At 37.6% G+C, this 15,842-nt stretch overlaps 1 protein-coding gene across 1 annotated transcript in view; it reads left to right on the top strand.

Annotated features, from left to right (window-relative positions):
* CTNND2 (catenin delta 2) overlaps positions 1–15,842 on the top strand; it is a gene marked incomplete at both ends in the record, with an annotated part of 505,693 nt that overhangs the window by 121,416 nt on the left and 368,435 nt on the right. Inside the window, one exon of the mRNA XM_079533797.1 lies at positions 2,192–2,304. Within this exon, the coding sequence (XP_079389923.1) occupies positions 2,192–2,304 (113 nt within the window). The remainder of the gene's footprint in view (positions 1–2,191; positions 2,305–15,842) is intronic.

Here is a 15,842-nt window from a genome sequence, read left to right as displayed (position 1 = left end):
TTTTTTCCGTGGAAACTACAACAGATACGAAGAGCACCATAACACAATTTGATAGAGAAAATTGTCAGCCACAAAACGATATTGTTCAACATAGTCCACCATCAGGTATGCATTTTCAATGGTGACAAACAAGAGCCTGCATGCTGCTCATAAAAATCTGCACCTGTTGAGGTGACCCACTGTTTCACTGCTGCTATGATGCCATAGTTGCTAAGAAGATGCTGCCCGTGCAGTTCATCTTTCATCAGCCCAAACAGATGAAATCCTGAAGGAACTAAATGCTGGATGTGCTAATACTGTCCAGACAAGATTGGGAATATGCTTCATGGTCTTTAAGCTGATACAAGGCTTGGTGTTATTGCAGTGCAAGATAAAGGTTCTTCCCTGAGCTGACTATGGGAGAGTCATCAGAGACATCAGAGCTGATGAAGTATCTGGGTTACAGGAAAAACAGAAGGATCCCCCCTTTCCTATCACAAAAGAAAGTGCACATCACTTTACCTGCTCAGGTCTTAAACTTTTTCTTCGATGGGGAATTCACATTGCAACTTTGTGGACTGCCATTCTTGCTATGGCTTATATTGGTGACAGCATTTCTCATCACCAGTAATGATGCAGTCCAGGCAGTTGTCGCCTTCAGCCTCATATTGGTTCAGAAGATGGTGACAAATTTGCATACAGTGTTCCTTCTGTTTCTGTGTGAGCATACCTGGGATCTACCGGGTGCAAACTTTGTGATATTCCAACATTACCACCATTTCCCGTGCACTGGAGCCGATATTCAGCTGAGTACGGAGTCCCCTTGTGGTAATCCTCCAATTTGTGCAGGTATGCTGACTGAGACATTTTGTGGTGTGACAGGTGTGTCTGGCCATCCAGAACGTGGCTCGTTTTTCATGTCACTGTTGCCACTGGTGAAACGCACCACCTACCCCTCATGCTGCTCACATCCACTGTTTGATCTCCGTAAACATTCAGCGAGCATTGATGAGTGTCATTGGGTGCCATTTTTTTCTGAATGGAGAAGCTCAGTTAACACATCTTTGCTCCATCTGCACTTCCCGTTCTGTCAGCCTGCTCCTCTGCTGCCGTCTGTTGCATAGCAACAAAATGTTACGGGATACTGATGAGAAGGTATAATCTCTACTGCCATACCACCAACATGGTATGGAACCTCTGACATGGAATAAATAACGTAATAAAATAGGAGGCATTACTTTCAGAGCAGCTGTGATATATCTCCTTTCACCTTCAGTGTAAAGGAGAGAGGCAAGAGAACAGTTTCCGCATGCCTATGAATGTGATTTTATTTAATGATGGCCAAAATGAAAAGGCAGCATATTTAGCAAACTGAAAAGAAATAAAATGTAAAATATTCTTTTAAAAGAACATAATTCCCTGTATTCTATTTTTTGTTTGATAAAAATACTAATAAAAGATGTAGAAAATGCAGTTTTTCAGGGAACTGTGAGGATTAAACTTGGCTTGTTTTTTTGTGTGCGGGGTTTTTGTTTTTTAATTTGTTTGCTTTTAAAATTTAATTTCAGGAAATAGCCTCTTGTGTATAGAAATGAAAATTCATTTTTGAGCTCTTTAGATAAATCTTGTCTGGTGGGGCTGGTTTGACTTCCTTGACAGAGTGAAAGAAAATGTATTCGATTTGTGGCTTTTATCCAAAACTGCTCGAGTTTCTCTTCTGCGCGTCGTTAAGTGCTGAAATTTAATCATGCTCAGTCCATAACAATATACCTGCAATTTAATTTATTTCAATAGTCTGTACTATGATGGCTGATATTTTTATCCTCAGTAAAAAAGCTTTCCTCACCACATGACCATCTGCAGAACTTTACATCTTTTTTTAGTAACCAAGTTGTTGCTTATGACACAGCATAGTTAGATCACCTTGTTGTAAACATGTTTTTATGCCAAGGGCTTATATGAACTGTGGATGATTTTGATATGAGCCTGAATTTTTTAATGTGTCTGGAAATTCCGTTCCCAATAAGCTGGCTCATTCTACAATGCATATCTGTGGAGTGAAAGAATGAGTAGGGGGTACCACTAAAATTTGGATTGTGAATACAAGAAAGGTTTTCTCACAGGGTGGTGTTGTAAAATTTTTTGCAAAATTATTTTATGTACAGAAATTCTCGAGAAGTCAAAATGAATGGTTTCATGTGTTTTTTTTCAGGAACTACAGTTTGAGAGACTGACTCGAGAGCTTGAGGCTGAACGTCAGATCGTAGCGAGCCAACTGGAGCGATGTAAACTTGGATCAGAAACTGGAAGCATGAGCAGCATCAGGTAATGCGTGAACTGCTGATTTTCTTTGTTGGGTATTGAAAAGAAGTAGTATTGATCGTGGTGTGGAACAGTTATACAGCAAGGATGATGAGCTTTTAGTAGAGTTTGAATCTTCATTTTTTATTTGTTTTATTTTAAAGAAAAGTTCAAGAGCAGAAGGAGTTTGCTGTAATTGTTGTCTACTTTGTCCAGTAACAAGGCGGTAGTGACGTTTGGAATTTGTTGACTGGCAGCTTGCTGTTTTATCTTATTTTATCAAAACTTTGTCAAGGTATTAAAAGCTTTAAGCATTCTTTCAGCTGTCCATAAAGCTGCTGACCTGACATTAAAATGTAGTGATAAAGTATGAATCTTCATCTTTGTTAAGCATTGGCGCCCTTAAAGTCAATTATTCTGTACACTGTTTAGATGATGGAAGTATTATTTGAGAAATTGTAACAAAAGGAGGCTGATCCCTTGGTCAGTTTGATACGACCAAAGATTTTGTAGTCTTGAGCTTCTTCCCAGCCATTCTTTTTTCTCAGGTGAACTTAATAAATAAAAGATGACAGTGTTTGGGTTTCAAGGACCAGGAGAAATGCTGTGTGGACATGTCTTCTATTTGTGGCAGTGCAAATACTAAGTGCCACGTGTTTGAATATGTGAGATGAAGAATGATAGACCAAGCTTAGTATGAAGTTTTATGTGATATAAATAGAAAAGCCTGTAAAAACCCTGTCACTATTGGAATAAACTCTTCTTCAGTTGAAGTAACTCAGCCTGTACTTCAATTAAAGAAATGATTGTTTTCCATGGTAGGTAGAAAACATTCTGCAGAATGCTGCAGATGCAACAGAAATTCAAAATGTATCATTAAAGTAGCAAAACTCAGATGAATCTTTCACTAATTCAACCACTGTGCATGAAGTTCACTTAAATATAAAACAAGTCTTAACATTAAGTCATGAATTAACATCCTAAAAGAAAACCCTGTTCAGTTTCATGTATTCTTTTCTACTGGCTACACTTGTATAACAATTAGGAACAACTGCATTACTTTGAGTTATTTAAACACAGTGTAGTACTATGTTTGCACTTGAGGTACATTCTCACTGTGCTTTCAATTTTGTGTATGGCATGCTTGTATTTCAAAAAAGCTACCTGAATCATGTCTGAATAATGCTGTTACCTTATGATCCCTATGATTATTTCACATAGTATTATGGAGACTGTGAGGTTTCTTGTTCGGAAGAAAATGTGTTCTTTTCCTTTTTGGTTACTGTTTTTTTTTTTCTGTGAATATCTTTCAGCAAGTTTAGACATTTTAATCATCAGTGGCGTGAAGACTGTTCTCCATCTCCAATTGTTTGAGAAGTTTAGTATTTTGGCTATTTTGACTACTAATCTCTCCATAGGACAAGCTACTGCTGTGGAGATTTCATGTAGAACAGTTTGCTCCAGAAATGTTATACTTGGAAGAGTTCAATGTTTCTAGCATTTCAACTAGAAATATTTAACCAAATACTTGAAACAACATTGAAAGCTTATAATTGAAATGTATTCTTAGACTTGCAAGTTGATTTTCAGAATCATCTAGTATTTTCATAATCATCTAGTATGATCTGATATTTTTCCTGTATATGCGAAATGATTTTAAATTTTTGTTAGCTTGAAACATATTTTAAAATTATGGGTGGGATTAGAACTGCCAAAATATCAAGTCAGGTCGAATATCAGTCTGTCTGTTGTGCTGACTTTCCGTATGACTGGAGTCTGTAGAGGCAGAGAGACTTGCTTAAAGGACCTTTTTGTTAGACGTAACCACCTGTGAAGCTCTGCTTCTTAGACATACTTGCTTTGAAACAAGGTTGTTAACTTTGTTGCAAATATCTACTATTTTTAAGTCTACTCTTTTATTGATACAGTCTATTTTGAAGGATTTCACAGCTCTGTTGTTCAGCCACTCAAAGTAAACCCAAGAAGTCTGAGACAGATTACCTGCCCCAGAATAACCATGAAGAAGTGTCATTCATTCAAATGTTGCATCATTTTTATGTTGAATTTTTGCTATTGAGGTCAAGTGACAATATCAAAAGTTTCTGAATCATTCATTAGAAGGCTACTACTGGATTTCCAGTTAACCCTGTGGTTTCTGCAGTCATAATGGTAATCTGTGCAGTTAACAGGTTGTTTTGTGTTTGTTTTTTTTTTTTACAATAACACAATCAGAAATAATTCTTAAAAACTGTTTTTGTTTAATGCTAAGATAAATTGATCCAAGTTTTTGGGATTGGTAGAAATAAAAATAAAAATAATTCCTTTGAGATTAGAGATTTAGATCTAGCGGGGATTAATTTTGTTCTGTGAGTTTTTGTAATAAATATGTAAGCTCACATTAAGATTTAAAGTTTATTTGCTTTCCTGTTTCAGTCAGTGCATTTCAGGCTAAGAAATCCAAGTGATGAGAACAGTTTCCAAAATGTAGATTAAGTTCTAAACAAAGAGATTAAGAGTTTTCAGAATGTGAAATTGTACAGGGAAAACCAGAGATATCGAAGGCTAAAGCAATTATATTTTCTTCTCATTAATGTGATAAGTGTTTAAAAATTAAAAATGCTCATAAAAAGAAATTCTTACCAGAATTACCCATCTCTGTATCTGGTCATGGTGGCACACACCCATTGAGATCAGTTGCAGTATAGGGAAAAAAAGGAAGAGAACTGAGTGATCAGAAGAATAAATTTGTGGCTAACAAATTAAGAAAAGAACTTGGATTCCCTTAATCTTTCTTGAGCCCAGTAGTTGGGAAGTCTGTTTCCCTCTGAAGGAACACTATAGATTTTAGTATCTGTTTTTTTACATAGAGATTTTAAGATATGTAAGTGGACTGTATTCATAATTTCCACTGCACCCAGTACTGTATAGCATTTATTGTAGTGTGTGTTGCTATCAATCTGTTAAGCTTTTGTTTTCCCAAACACAGAGTTGTTTGACTGATGTGGAAGTGTCTTATTAGAGAGGGTGAGAAAGTCCCCTTCTTCCTTCCTGAGATTTTATCGTAAGAAGTCCTGCTTTTGAAGCTTCATCCTCCAGTGTTATGTTTGCTCTCCCTGAGTGTAGTTTGTATCATTCTCCCTGCTTGCACCCTTATGCTGCTAAACTTCTAAGGAAAGAAGGCAGTGGTTTTCTTGTAGCTGGGGGCTGAGTGATATGTTGTAGAAGCTCCCAGAAACTTTCATCATAATTTAAAAAAAAAAAAAAAAAAGAAAAAAAAAAAAAAAGAAGCTCCCAGAAACTTTCATCATAATTAAAAAAAAAAAAAGGAAAAAAAAAAAAAAAAAAAGCATGCTTAAAGAATATAAATAACATCTGCTCGGGGTGTTAGTTTTTTTAACCCTTTTCTTCTTCTGGCATATACATAATGGTTCAGTAATCATTTGTGTTACAACTCTTTTCACCTGTGTGGAAAGCCTATATAACCTTTGCTAGTTAGTATCAGTGGAGGACTAAAGCTATTATAAAACTGCATGAACAGCCATAAAATACTATTTTATGATCTTGTGATCATAAAATCATAGAATTGCTCAGGTTGGAAAAGACCTTAAAGATCATCAAGTCCAGCCACAACCTAACCATACTACCCTAACTCTAACAACCCTCCAGTAAATCCAGTCCCTGAGCACCACATCCAAACAGTTTTTAAACACATCCAGAGATGGTGACTCAACCACCTCCCTGGGGAGCCTATTCCAGTGCTTAACAGCCCTTTCTGTAAAGAAGTTTTACCTGATATCCAACCTAAACTTACCCTGGCACAATTTAAGGCCATTTTCCCTCATCCTGTCACCAGTGAGAAGAGACCAGCCCCCCTCTCGCTGCAATCACCTTTTAGGTATTTGAGGAGAGCAATAAGGTCTCCCCTCAGCCTCCTTTTCCCCAGACTAAACAGCCCCAGTTCCTTCAGTTGCTCCTCATAGAGCATATTCTCCAAGCCCTTCACATGCCTTGTTGCCCTTCTTTGGACAAGATCTAAAAGGAACTTTTCACGTTAACATTTGTTCCATGTGTTTGTTACTACCCAAGGAATTAAAACTCATACACATGGAGCAGCTTTCCATATTTGCTAGCTAACCCAGCTTACAGTGGTGGTTACTGCCATGTCTTGATGAAACGCCTTGAAGCAACTGCACATGTGCATAATGAAGGAGTGCAGTGTACTTCATAGGGGAGATATCAGGAAAACTGTTCTCAGTAAAATATTAATGTTATGAAGATTTAATGCTTGTCTTAAGATTGTGTCTTTGAAACCACATTTTAAGAACGTGCTGAAAGACTGTTAGTTCTATCTACTTTTGTTTTGTTTTGTTTTTGTCTTTGCACATTTCTGGCACACCTTGCACTTGGCGTATACATAAGGAGCTGTGTGTCCAACTGCACTGTGAAGCTTCAGGTAGCTTGACTTTCAGTCATTAAGAACTTAATATATAGCCTTTTCTAGTCACGAGAATCAGGATCCATAGATTAATTATCAGCTAATTTGTAAACCTCAGTGCAACTGCTAACAAATATGCAGCCTAGATCCACTTTCAAATTGATCATGTCTGATTGGAGGTGAATCTAGTTTGCCAGGATGGAATGTAATATAGTCAATAGTTTCTATGATATGAAGTGATTTAGTGAATTAAATCTTAATGCTACACTTTTTCTGAAGATGGTCTCAGCAAATACTAGGTTCTTGAAGTGCTAAGTTTCATGGTGTGAGTAGTATCTCTTTATAGGGAGCTTGCCACAAATACAGACAAGTATAATATAAATATGAGTAATAAAAAAAGTTACTAACCAAAATATTCCTGTTTGAGATATGCTTTCTCAACTACCAAGGTGAAAACATTCCTGCTTTTTTCCTTTGGCTATCTTTATTCTTACTGATGTCTTCAAAACTTGGCACAATAAAGTTGAAGCAATGGCAGTAAAAGAAAAAAAGTGGTTGTATGGAGCATGTTACCAAAGATGTAAGGAGCAGGTGTTTATAAAAACCTTTGGAAAATGAGATCTAGTAATATTTAAGTTTCTTATGACAAAACTGTCCAAGAAAAGTAAAATATAAATACCACAATAGCAAAGGTCTTTGTCTGCTTCTGTCTCTGAAGCTCTATTTACCAAACAGTGTTTCAGGCTGTCCTGTTAGGCTCTAGCAATCTACTTACGTGTCACAGAAATCCTTGGTGACTTTGTAGGTATTGGGTTGCTAGCTGGCAGATGATGGATGCGTGTCTTCCAGGTAAAGTCTGGAACCCAGCATTTCTGCAAGTCAGGGTACTGATTTACATTTCTGCTGAGGCCCAGTATTTAGGGAACCAGCTTAAAAAATAATTATTTAAAAAAAAAAAAATACTGAGAGAAAAGTTGGTATAACGTAGTCTGAAGTTGTACAGATTCTTGGTGCTTCCATTAATCTAAAATCTGTAGGGACTCTGTGCTGGTTCTCCATAATAAGGCATGTTGAGAAAACAGATTAGTCCTATTGATACCCTACAGGGAACTAACTGGTTTCACAGTTTCATAGCAAACAAGCTTCTGTTGCTGAAAGGCAAATATCCAGCAAATGTCCAAGCAATCAGGTCTGGTGTGATTTTCTTTCTTACAATTCCTCCCTATCTTTTACAATATAATCGTTTCTTTTCCTGCTGGAGATATCACCTCTGTGAGAGCAGCAGTACAGTAACGTTCAGCATTGCTCAAGTTTTAACACTAATATGTTTATAAGAAATTGAAGTATCAGATTTGTTAAAAATGTCATCCACCTTACTGCAGAGAAGCAATTTTTCTCTCTGTTGCCCTAGGAAAAGGTTTTTTTCACCTAAAAGCCTTATTTGGGGCTGCCACTTGTCACTTTGGTTCTCTCACAGTTAGCTCAAGTATTTCATCATTCCTTCACTAATACTACTAATAGAAAAGTAAAAAAATAAAAAAAATCAAGAAGCAGAATTATGACAACATAGTAAAAACTTCAGATACTTTGTATATCATCATTTACTGATATGTGAACCAATGAAAACTCTATTCACGTGGATGTTCTCTAAATCAGTGCACTGTTGGTGTGATTCTAAGGTGTCTGAAAGTTCTTTCCAGTTGTCATGTTCACAGTTAAGTATCTGCCTGCAAGTCTGCACTTGAATATTGCGCTAATTTGAAGTTAATTGGGAAATATTCATCTTAGGAAGTATATCTTTGTTAGTGTATAAATCAGCTATGTCTTACAGAGTTAAGCTCTGTGTACTTTTGGCAAACCATTTGTTTGGAAAATTTGAGCAATAGCGCTTGCCATTAGGGACAGATAGGCACTGCAGCAGATTGCCTACGACTGTAAAAAGTATCATTTGAAGCTTAAACGCTTGTAAAGTATCTGTCAAAAAAAAAAGGGTATGAGTGATAAGACTTTCTCTACAACCCTTTGAGCTCGACTTTTTATGATTCCTTCCTGTACTCTAATAATTCGACAACGTTCTTTTTGTCTCCATCCTTACTTATCAGATGTGGAAATGTTTTTGGACAGGGTTGGAGGAAGACAAGATTGAGGATAATGCTGAGGGAAAAGTGCCTGGATACTGTGAAGTTCTTTGAATTAGCGCATTTTCAGAAGAGTTGATTTTTAGTGCTTAACTGCTTGTGGATCAAAAGTACAAGATAGCTTTTTTTTTTTTTTTTTTTAATGTATCTTTGATATCTTTTGATACCTTAGAAATAAGTGGTTTATGACTGAGAACAAATTCTGTAATACTGGTGAAATTATTTAATAGGTATGAACAACTGAAATCAAATGCTGTTATAGAAATAAGAAGAAGAGTTAGTTTTGAGAAATGATGGACAGAGCCTATCACAGTGTCTGTCATGAATATTGCATGCTGGTTTATATTAAACCCAGATTTCAGTTTTTCCTTATTTTGTCAAGGTTAGCTCCCTCTCAGATGTACATTGAGAGGTATATTTATGTTGTGAAGGGAATTTCAAGCAATCATCATCATCATTGCTGTTGTTGTTATAGATTTGCACCACCAGCCCTATGGCTCTCCCCTGCTACCCAGGCCCCCATGCCAGCCCGTGGCATTCAGCCCCAAATCCAACAAGCACAGCCAGGTCCCAGATCCCTACAGCCTAGCCAGCCTCGCCATGCTGGATCTCTAAGGGTAGTCTCTGATTTGTTATCCCATCTGTCCTTTGATGTGTTTAGGGTGAGGAGAGGTCCTTCCAAACCCAATGAAAAGAGGTCAAGAAGCAGATCTATAGGTGCATGCAGGATCCCAGTTACTACTAGTGTATTTTGGAGGAAAAGTTAAGGAGAAAGAACGTTCGTTCCAAAAGTAGATGCGGCATCTGGAAGAACCCAGGCATAATCTGAAAATGGAAGAATTGGATTTAATTGGTCCACAGTTGAATCAAAAGTAATAAGAACTGAAGAGTGGGATGGAGCGGGATGAGGGAAATGAAACTCTCAGTGACTAGAGAAGAATAGGACACAAAGATGAGGCAGAGGCATCAAGGAACCATATTGTGCCCTTCGTAAGTGTTGCAGAAATGAAGATAAATGTTGACAATATCCATTCAAACTGGATTCTGGAGTTGAGAAATATAGGTCTGATTGTAGATCTCACTGGCTTCATGTGCTATTCCAATTAGTCATCACATCTGTATGTCAGTTCCTGAGATACTATCAGATCATTAAGATTCCTGCTTATCTGGAAGGCTGTAGGAAAAAAATGAGAAATGGCAAATACCTGAAAATGATAAAAATTAATCTTTACAATAGAATTAAACAGCAGAAGTTGATACAATTCCACTGGATTTCCTTCAGCTAGTTTTATAAGCAGATAGATATTTCTTTTGATTATGCACATCTTGCAGCTTAAGAAACTCCGTTGATACTGTGCACAACAGCATCCCTCCATGCAACATAACTTATCCCCAGAGCAATTTAGAAGTGAAATGGTCATGAAACCCAAGTTGTTTAATAATGCATTTTTACAGGGAGTGAGCCAAAATGCAGTCTGATGAAGGCTTCCCAGAACTTCAGACAAACCACTTTTGCTGTTCCACGAAGAAAACAAAGTGACAAAATGTTGTCCATATGCTTGAGGAAACAAATTCAATGTTGTACTTTCTCAGAGACATATTTCTCAGAGACTGTTTTCTCTCCCTTTGTCACTCATGCCTTTGTCTCTCACCATCTGAACTTGAGTAGGTGATCTTGAACATACTCCTCACTTTTGATACCTTTTTTCTTTTCCATTACTTTATTCCACCTAGCCTTCATACCTGAACACTGCAGTTTTTAGGACCTCCTGTTCTAGAACCTCCTCTGCACTTCCTTGCTTTGGTAGGTTCTGATTGTCTTTCACCAGCACAGATATAGGAACAGTTACTATTGTTTCCTGCCAAAACTCATTCAGGATAGTTTAGTTGTTTACAGCAAATGATTTGAGTTACTTTTGCATGAAGCTGGGTTTGACTGAGTTCTTGGTTTTAATAATTGATTTTCAATGTAATCTTAGAATAAATTGAAGATTTTCAGTGATAATGCATTGATGAAAGTTACGAGTTCTCATCAGACATAGCTTTCAGAAATGCACTCGTCTCTACAGTAGTAATTTATGCTTTCATATCAAGTGTGGATCCTGTGTCTTGCTGTGATCCGTTTTGAATTAAAAATTAGAAAAAAAAAAAAACAAAACAAAAAACTTGTGCTTAGCTGCAGTGTTTGATGCTGGAAATTTAAGATTTATCAATTAACTCTGAAAAGCTTTGGGTTTGGGTTTTTTTGGGAGTGATTCTTCTTTCTCTTCAGAAATTAGCAGTGCTTTTGTTAATAATAATTAGGTGATCTTTCCTTGCCAGTATGTGATAACGTGCGCAGGAATGAGTCCTCATTGTATTTTCCTATCTGTCTGCTTCTTCTGAGGGGCTGTCATAAAGATAAACATCTCAGTGGAGCTGCTACAGCTGTGACTGTTCTGGAGCAGAAAACGAGCTTTGCATTCCTTGATGCTCAAGTATATTGAATATCAAAAGTTCATAGGAGGTATTAATATATTTAGTTGGATTGCAGAAGTGGCATGAGTGGATGCATTTCTGTTTCTGCACGCTTCTCACAATTTGATAGCAATGTACTTTGAATGGTTGATGTTATGAGCTCTAGAGGCATGTTGCCATTTCAGCAGTTAAGCAAAGATTTTATAGATTTTTAATGTGTTAAAGGGACTTTTTAATCTCTTGAGTTTTCAATTTGTAGTACATGTCTCAATTGCTGCTAATTGAGAATAAATATTGTGCCTCCTTCTGGCTTTTCTCTACCCCTTATATTTTCACCTCAAGCCCCCACGCTGCTCATTTGCACAAAGAAAGACTTAATTAAAAAAAAAGAAAAAAATAGCCTCTTGCATTTCAGCTCTCTACTTCCTCACTCTCTGTAGAGCAATATCTTCCTACTCTCCAGATGCAGAGAAAGAAGATGAAGTACGCCCTTTATTTTCTTTCTATTACCTTTGGAAGAAGTTGTTCATTATTGGATTGTTGTATTTTGTTTTCACGAAGGCATCTCTGCTGTCTGGGAGCAAGACAGCTGCAGGGACAAGGAGGGTAACGCCTTTAGATGGGCAGTCCCTTCATCCCTGGCAGCTGTAGTTATATAAATATGTTGTTATCACTGCATTTTGTTTCCATTTTCCTCTTTTACCTCCCTAGGAGGGAAGTAAGCAGAGGGCTGTGTGGTGTAACCTGCTGGGTTAGACCACAACAGTCCTTTTGGCACCCAACATGTGGCTCAAGGATTGAGATGATGACAGATCTGACTGTAGCATGTTAAAACAAAATTGTTGTGTTGTAATAATTTAGTAGTTGCTGTTCACATTGTTACTTTTCCTGGTTTTAGAAATCTCTCAGGATTTTTTCATGGAACCATGTTACTTGCTATATATGATCTCTATTGCACTGTTTATCATTTCCAGGGGCTGTTATACTGTACTTTGTACTGTATGACACTGGTTGAGAAGCTAATCTTGTATTCAGTATTGCAATCATCTCTGTATTTTGGAAACTGCATCTTGGAAACTATTAATAATTTCACTCTTTACTTTGTCTCCTCGGGGAGCCAGACTGTGGGGGAGAGAAATGAGAATGGCATGTTACTTCTGCTGTGCCCATTAACACCTTTAAACTTTTGTTTAAGGTTAAAGAAGTATGTATAAATATACCCCAGAGATCTTCCCCTCAGCTGGACAGTGGAGCGGCAGGCAGTGTGGGGTGATACAGGCATGTACCAAAAACAGTACCCTGAACTTCTGCAGAATCATGAGAAACTGTTGAAATGTGTAGAGAATGTGTACTGTCACCTTGGCAGTTCTGCAGAGGCACAAATGGCTGCAATGTGCTGCTGTCTGACCCATGACTACTCAGATCTGTTCAGCTCATTTCAGCACCCTGACCGGTTAGACCACAGCACATCACCTTCGTTCTGTGATTTCCTAATATAAAGGGGATGTATTCATCCTTAGCTTTTGACCAGGTTTACAGATTCAGTGAGTGGCAAGTGCACAGTTATCTTTACAGTATGTGTAGTATTGCACTTGGGTCATACCTACTTTTGTCTTTCCACTCCAAAGCCAAGTTGTTGCCTGTGCCGGAATACCTTTTCTTGTGTATGTGATCGGAGTAGTACAATGTAGTTAATCATTCCTTTTTATTTTTATTTGATCAGTATGAAATTTATTCATTCTAAAAATCAGTTTTCAAATAGTGTTTTAATCTAAACCCACTTCAACCTGAAACAACAACAGAATTTAAACAACGTTAATGTGGAACTATTAGTCTGTATTGAGTCACCTTTTGTCAAAGTGCTAGGCTACTGTATGTTGAAAATTACAAGCAATTTCTTTATTAACTTATAGGGCTGGTCCAATTATAATCAGTGCTTTGGAGCTCTGTTATCCTATTTTCCTCTTCCAATTATAGAATCATAGAATCACCAAGGTTAGAAAAGACCTCCAAGATCATTTAGTCCAACTGCCCACCTATCCCCAGTATTCTCACTAAACTATGTCCCTCAGTATCAAAAGCATCAAAACGTTTCTTGAACACCTCCAGGGATGGTGACCCCACCACCACCTTGGGCAGCCCGTTCCAGCACCTGACCACTATTTCAGAGGAGAAATTTTTCCTGGTATCCAACCTGAACCTCCTCTGGCACAACTTGAGACCATTCGCTCTGGTCCTATTGCTAGTTACGTGGGTGAAGAGGTCAACTCCCACCTGGACACAACCTCTCTTCATGTAGTTGTAGAAAGCAATGAGATCACACCTGAGCCTCAACTTCTCCAGACTGAACACTCGTGACCAGTCACCAGCTGGATGTGAGTCCATTCACCACCAATCTCTGGGCCCTGCCATTCAGCCAGTTCTGTACCCAGCAAAGATTGTGTCTATCCAAGATGTGGGCTGCCAGCTTCTCCAGGGGACTACTGTGGGAGACGGTACTGAAGGCTTTGCTAAAGCCTGGGTAGACTGTCAACAGCACCATCCATCAGGTTGGTCACTTGATCACAGAAGAAGATCAGGTTGGTCAAGCAGGATCTGCCTTTCTTTAACCCTTGCTGGCTAGAACTGATCCCTCAAGTTGTCCTGCACATGCCGTGTGATCTCACTGAAGATGATCCTTTCCTGACACTGAGGTCAGGCTAACAGCCCTGTTGTTCCCCAGATCCTCTTTATGACCCTTCTTGTAGATGGGAGTCGCATTGGCAAGCCTCCAATCCTCTGGGACCTCTCTGGTCGACCAGGAGCACTCTGCCAGCTCCCTCGACACCCTCAAGTGGATCCTATCCAGCTCCACGGACTTATGGAAGTCCAGGGTTTACAGAAAGCTCTGGAAGCTCTTTGGAAATTCATGGCCAAATGATTTGTCAATGAAATGTAGTACATGTAAATTGGTAAATGTAGTTGTTGGGGATAACTAAGCACCACAAGTTGCTGATCAGGATAGAAGTCCCTATTAATAAATTGAAGTAATTACCACCACCACTTTCTATGCTTTTCTGCTAAATATAGTATCAGAATATGGCTTCCTAGGAGTATGTAAATGTCAGGATATGTGACTTTAGATATGGAAAGCTTTTACAGAAAGCTTTCTTATTTTTCCTTTCCAGACAGTATTAATCCTGTAGATGAACTGAGCAAAAGAGGTATGGCTTATCCATATACAAAAACATTTATAAATCTGCTCTCCAAAAGGATAGCATATGGAGTATATTAAGGAAGTCAGTCTAAAAGAGCTTCTCTAGCAGCTCTCCCAGAATTTTTTTTCTTGTTTAAAAAATACACTGAAGTTGGATATTAAAAGTGTGGTACTCTTGTTAATGGATATTCTTCTTTCATCCATCTTTTTCTCCAGTCCTTTCCTTCAGACTTCTTTCCCTAAAGTGTTTTCAATTAGTGCTGTTATTAAGAAGATAACAGCATTTTCATTTGTAGTTAAAAACTTGCCAGGCATTCACCTTGAGTCCTTAATTTTGGCTCTACTCCAAAGTTCAAGAAACAGCAGAGTTGTGTATTGCCACTGTTACCACTCTAAGAAACTACTGTAATACAGCTCAATTTTGCTCCTATGCTTCAGCTGCCTTTTACTAATGAAGACTTAATTTTACCACCTGCAAAATGAAGAATGAGCCAAAAATATTATTTATGTTTTCTACTTTAGTTTTCACATAGGTTTTGCCTTTATCTTTACTGATCCACTTTCAGAGAAAGCAGCAAAGTACTATACGTATATGTACACTTTCAGAGAAAGCAGCAAAGTACTATACGTATATGTACACACTGCATGTAATAAAAATAATATATATGTTATATATACAGTAATACCTTTAACTATATTTAGTTGTCCTGGAATGCACAAGTGTTTCACAATTCATTTCTGCTTCTGCAGTTAGGCATTGATAATACGTTACTTTATTTCTTTGCGGTGAATTTGGATGACAGTTTATATTGAGTTTGCCCTTCCCCTCTCCCCCCCCCCCCCCCCCAATAAAAGGGATATCGATGCAGCTTCAATAAATGACATTATTAATGAAATCTGCTACATGAATCTCCTAACATCAATAATGATTGAATAAAAGTGGTTTTTATTCTATGATGAGTAAAAAATTAAAGAAAAAACCTGTTAACATGCATAATAAAATCTTTGTCAGGTTTTGATTATTTAAAGCACTCGTTGAAAATCTGTGCTATGGTGTGACTTTTGTTTAAAATGATGCAGGACATACACAGTGAAGGGACACAACTGACCAGTCATTTAGAAATATTTTGTGGTTGATACACAGCTTTCTACATTAATGCTGACTTCTAGTGAGAAACAAAACTGTAGTTACGTTAGTGTTTTAGCATAGGATGTCATTAATTATGAGTGGGACCAGCCTGGGGTAAAGGTTTTTTTGGCTAAATTATTCTTTCACTTCATCCTGTTAGAATTTAAAGGTATTTTAAGTGCTGCTAAAATGTAATATTTCTAAATA

This window comes from Tetrao urogallus (assembly GCF_951394365.1).
Source record: "Tetrao urogallus genome assembly, chromosome: 3".
Lineage (NCBI taxonomy): Eukaryota > Metazoa > Chordata > Aves > Galliformes > Phasianidae > Tetrao > Tetrao urogallus.
This window is presented reverse-complemented; position numbering and strand designations above follow the sequence as displayed.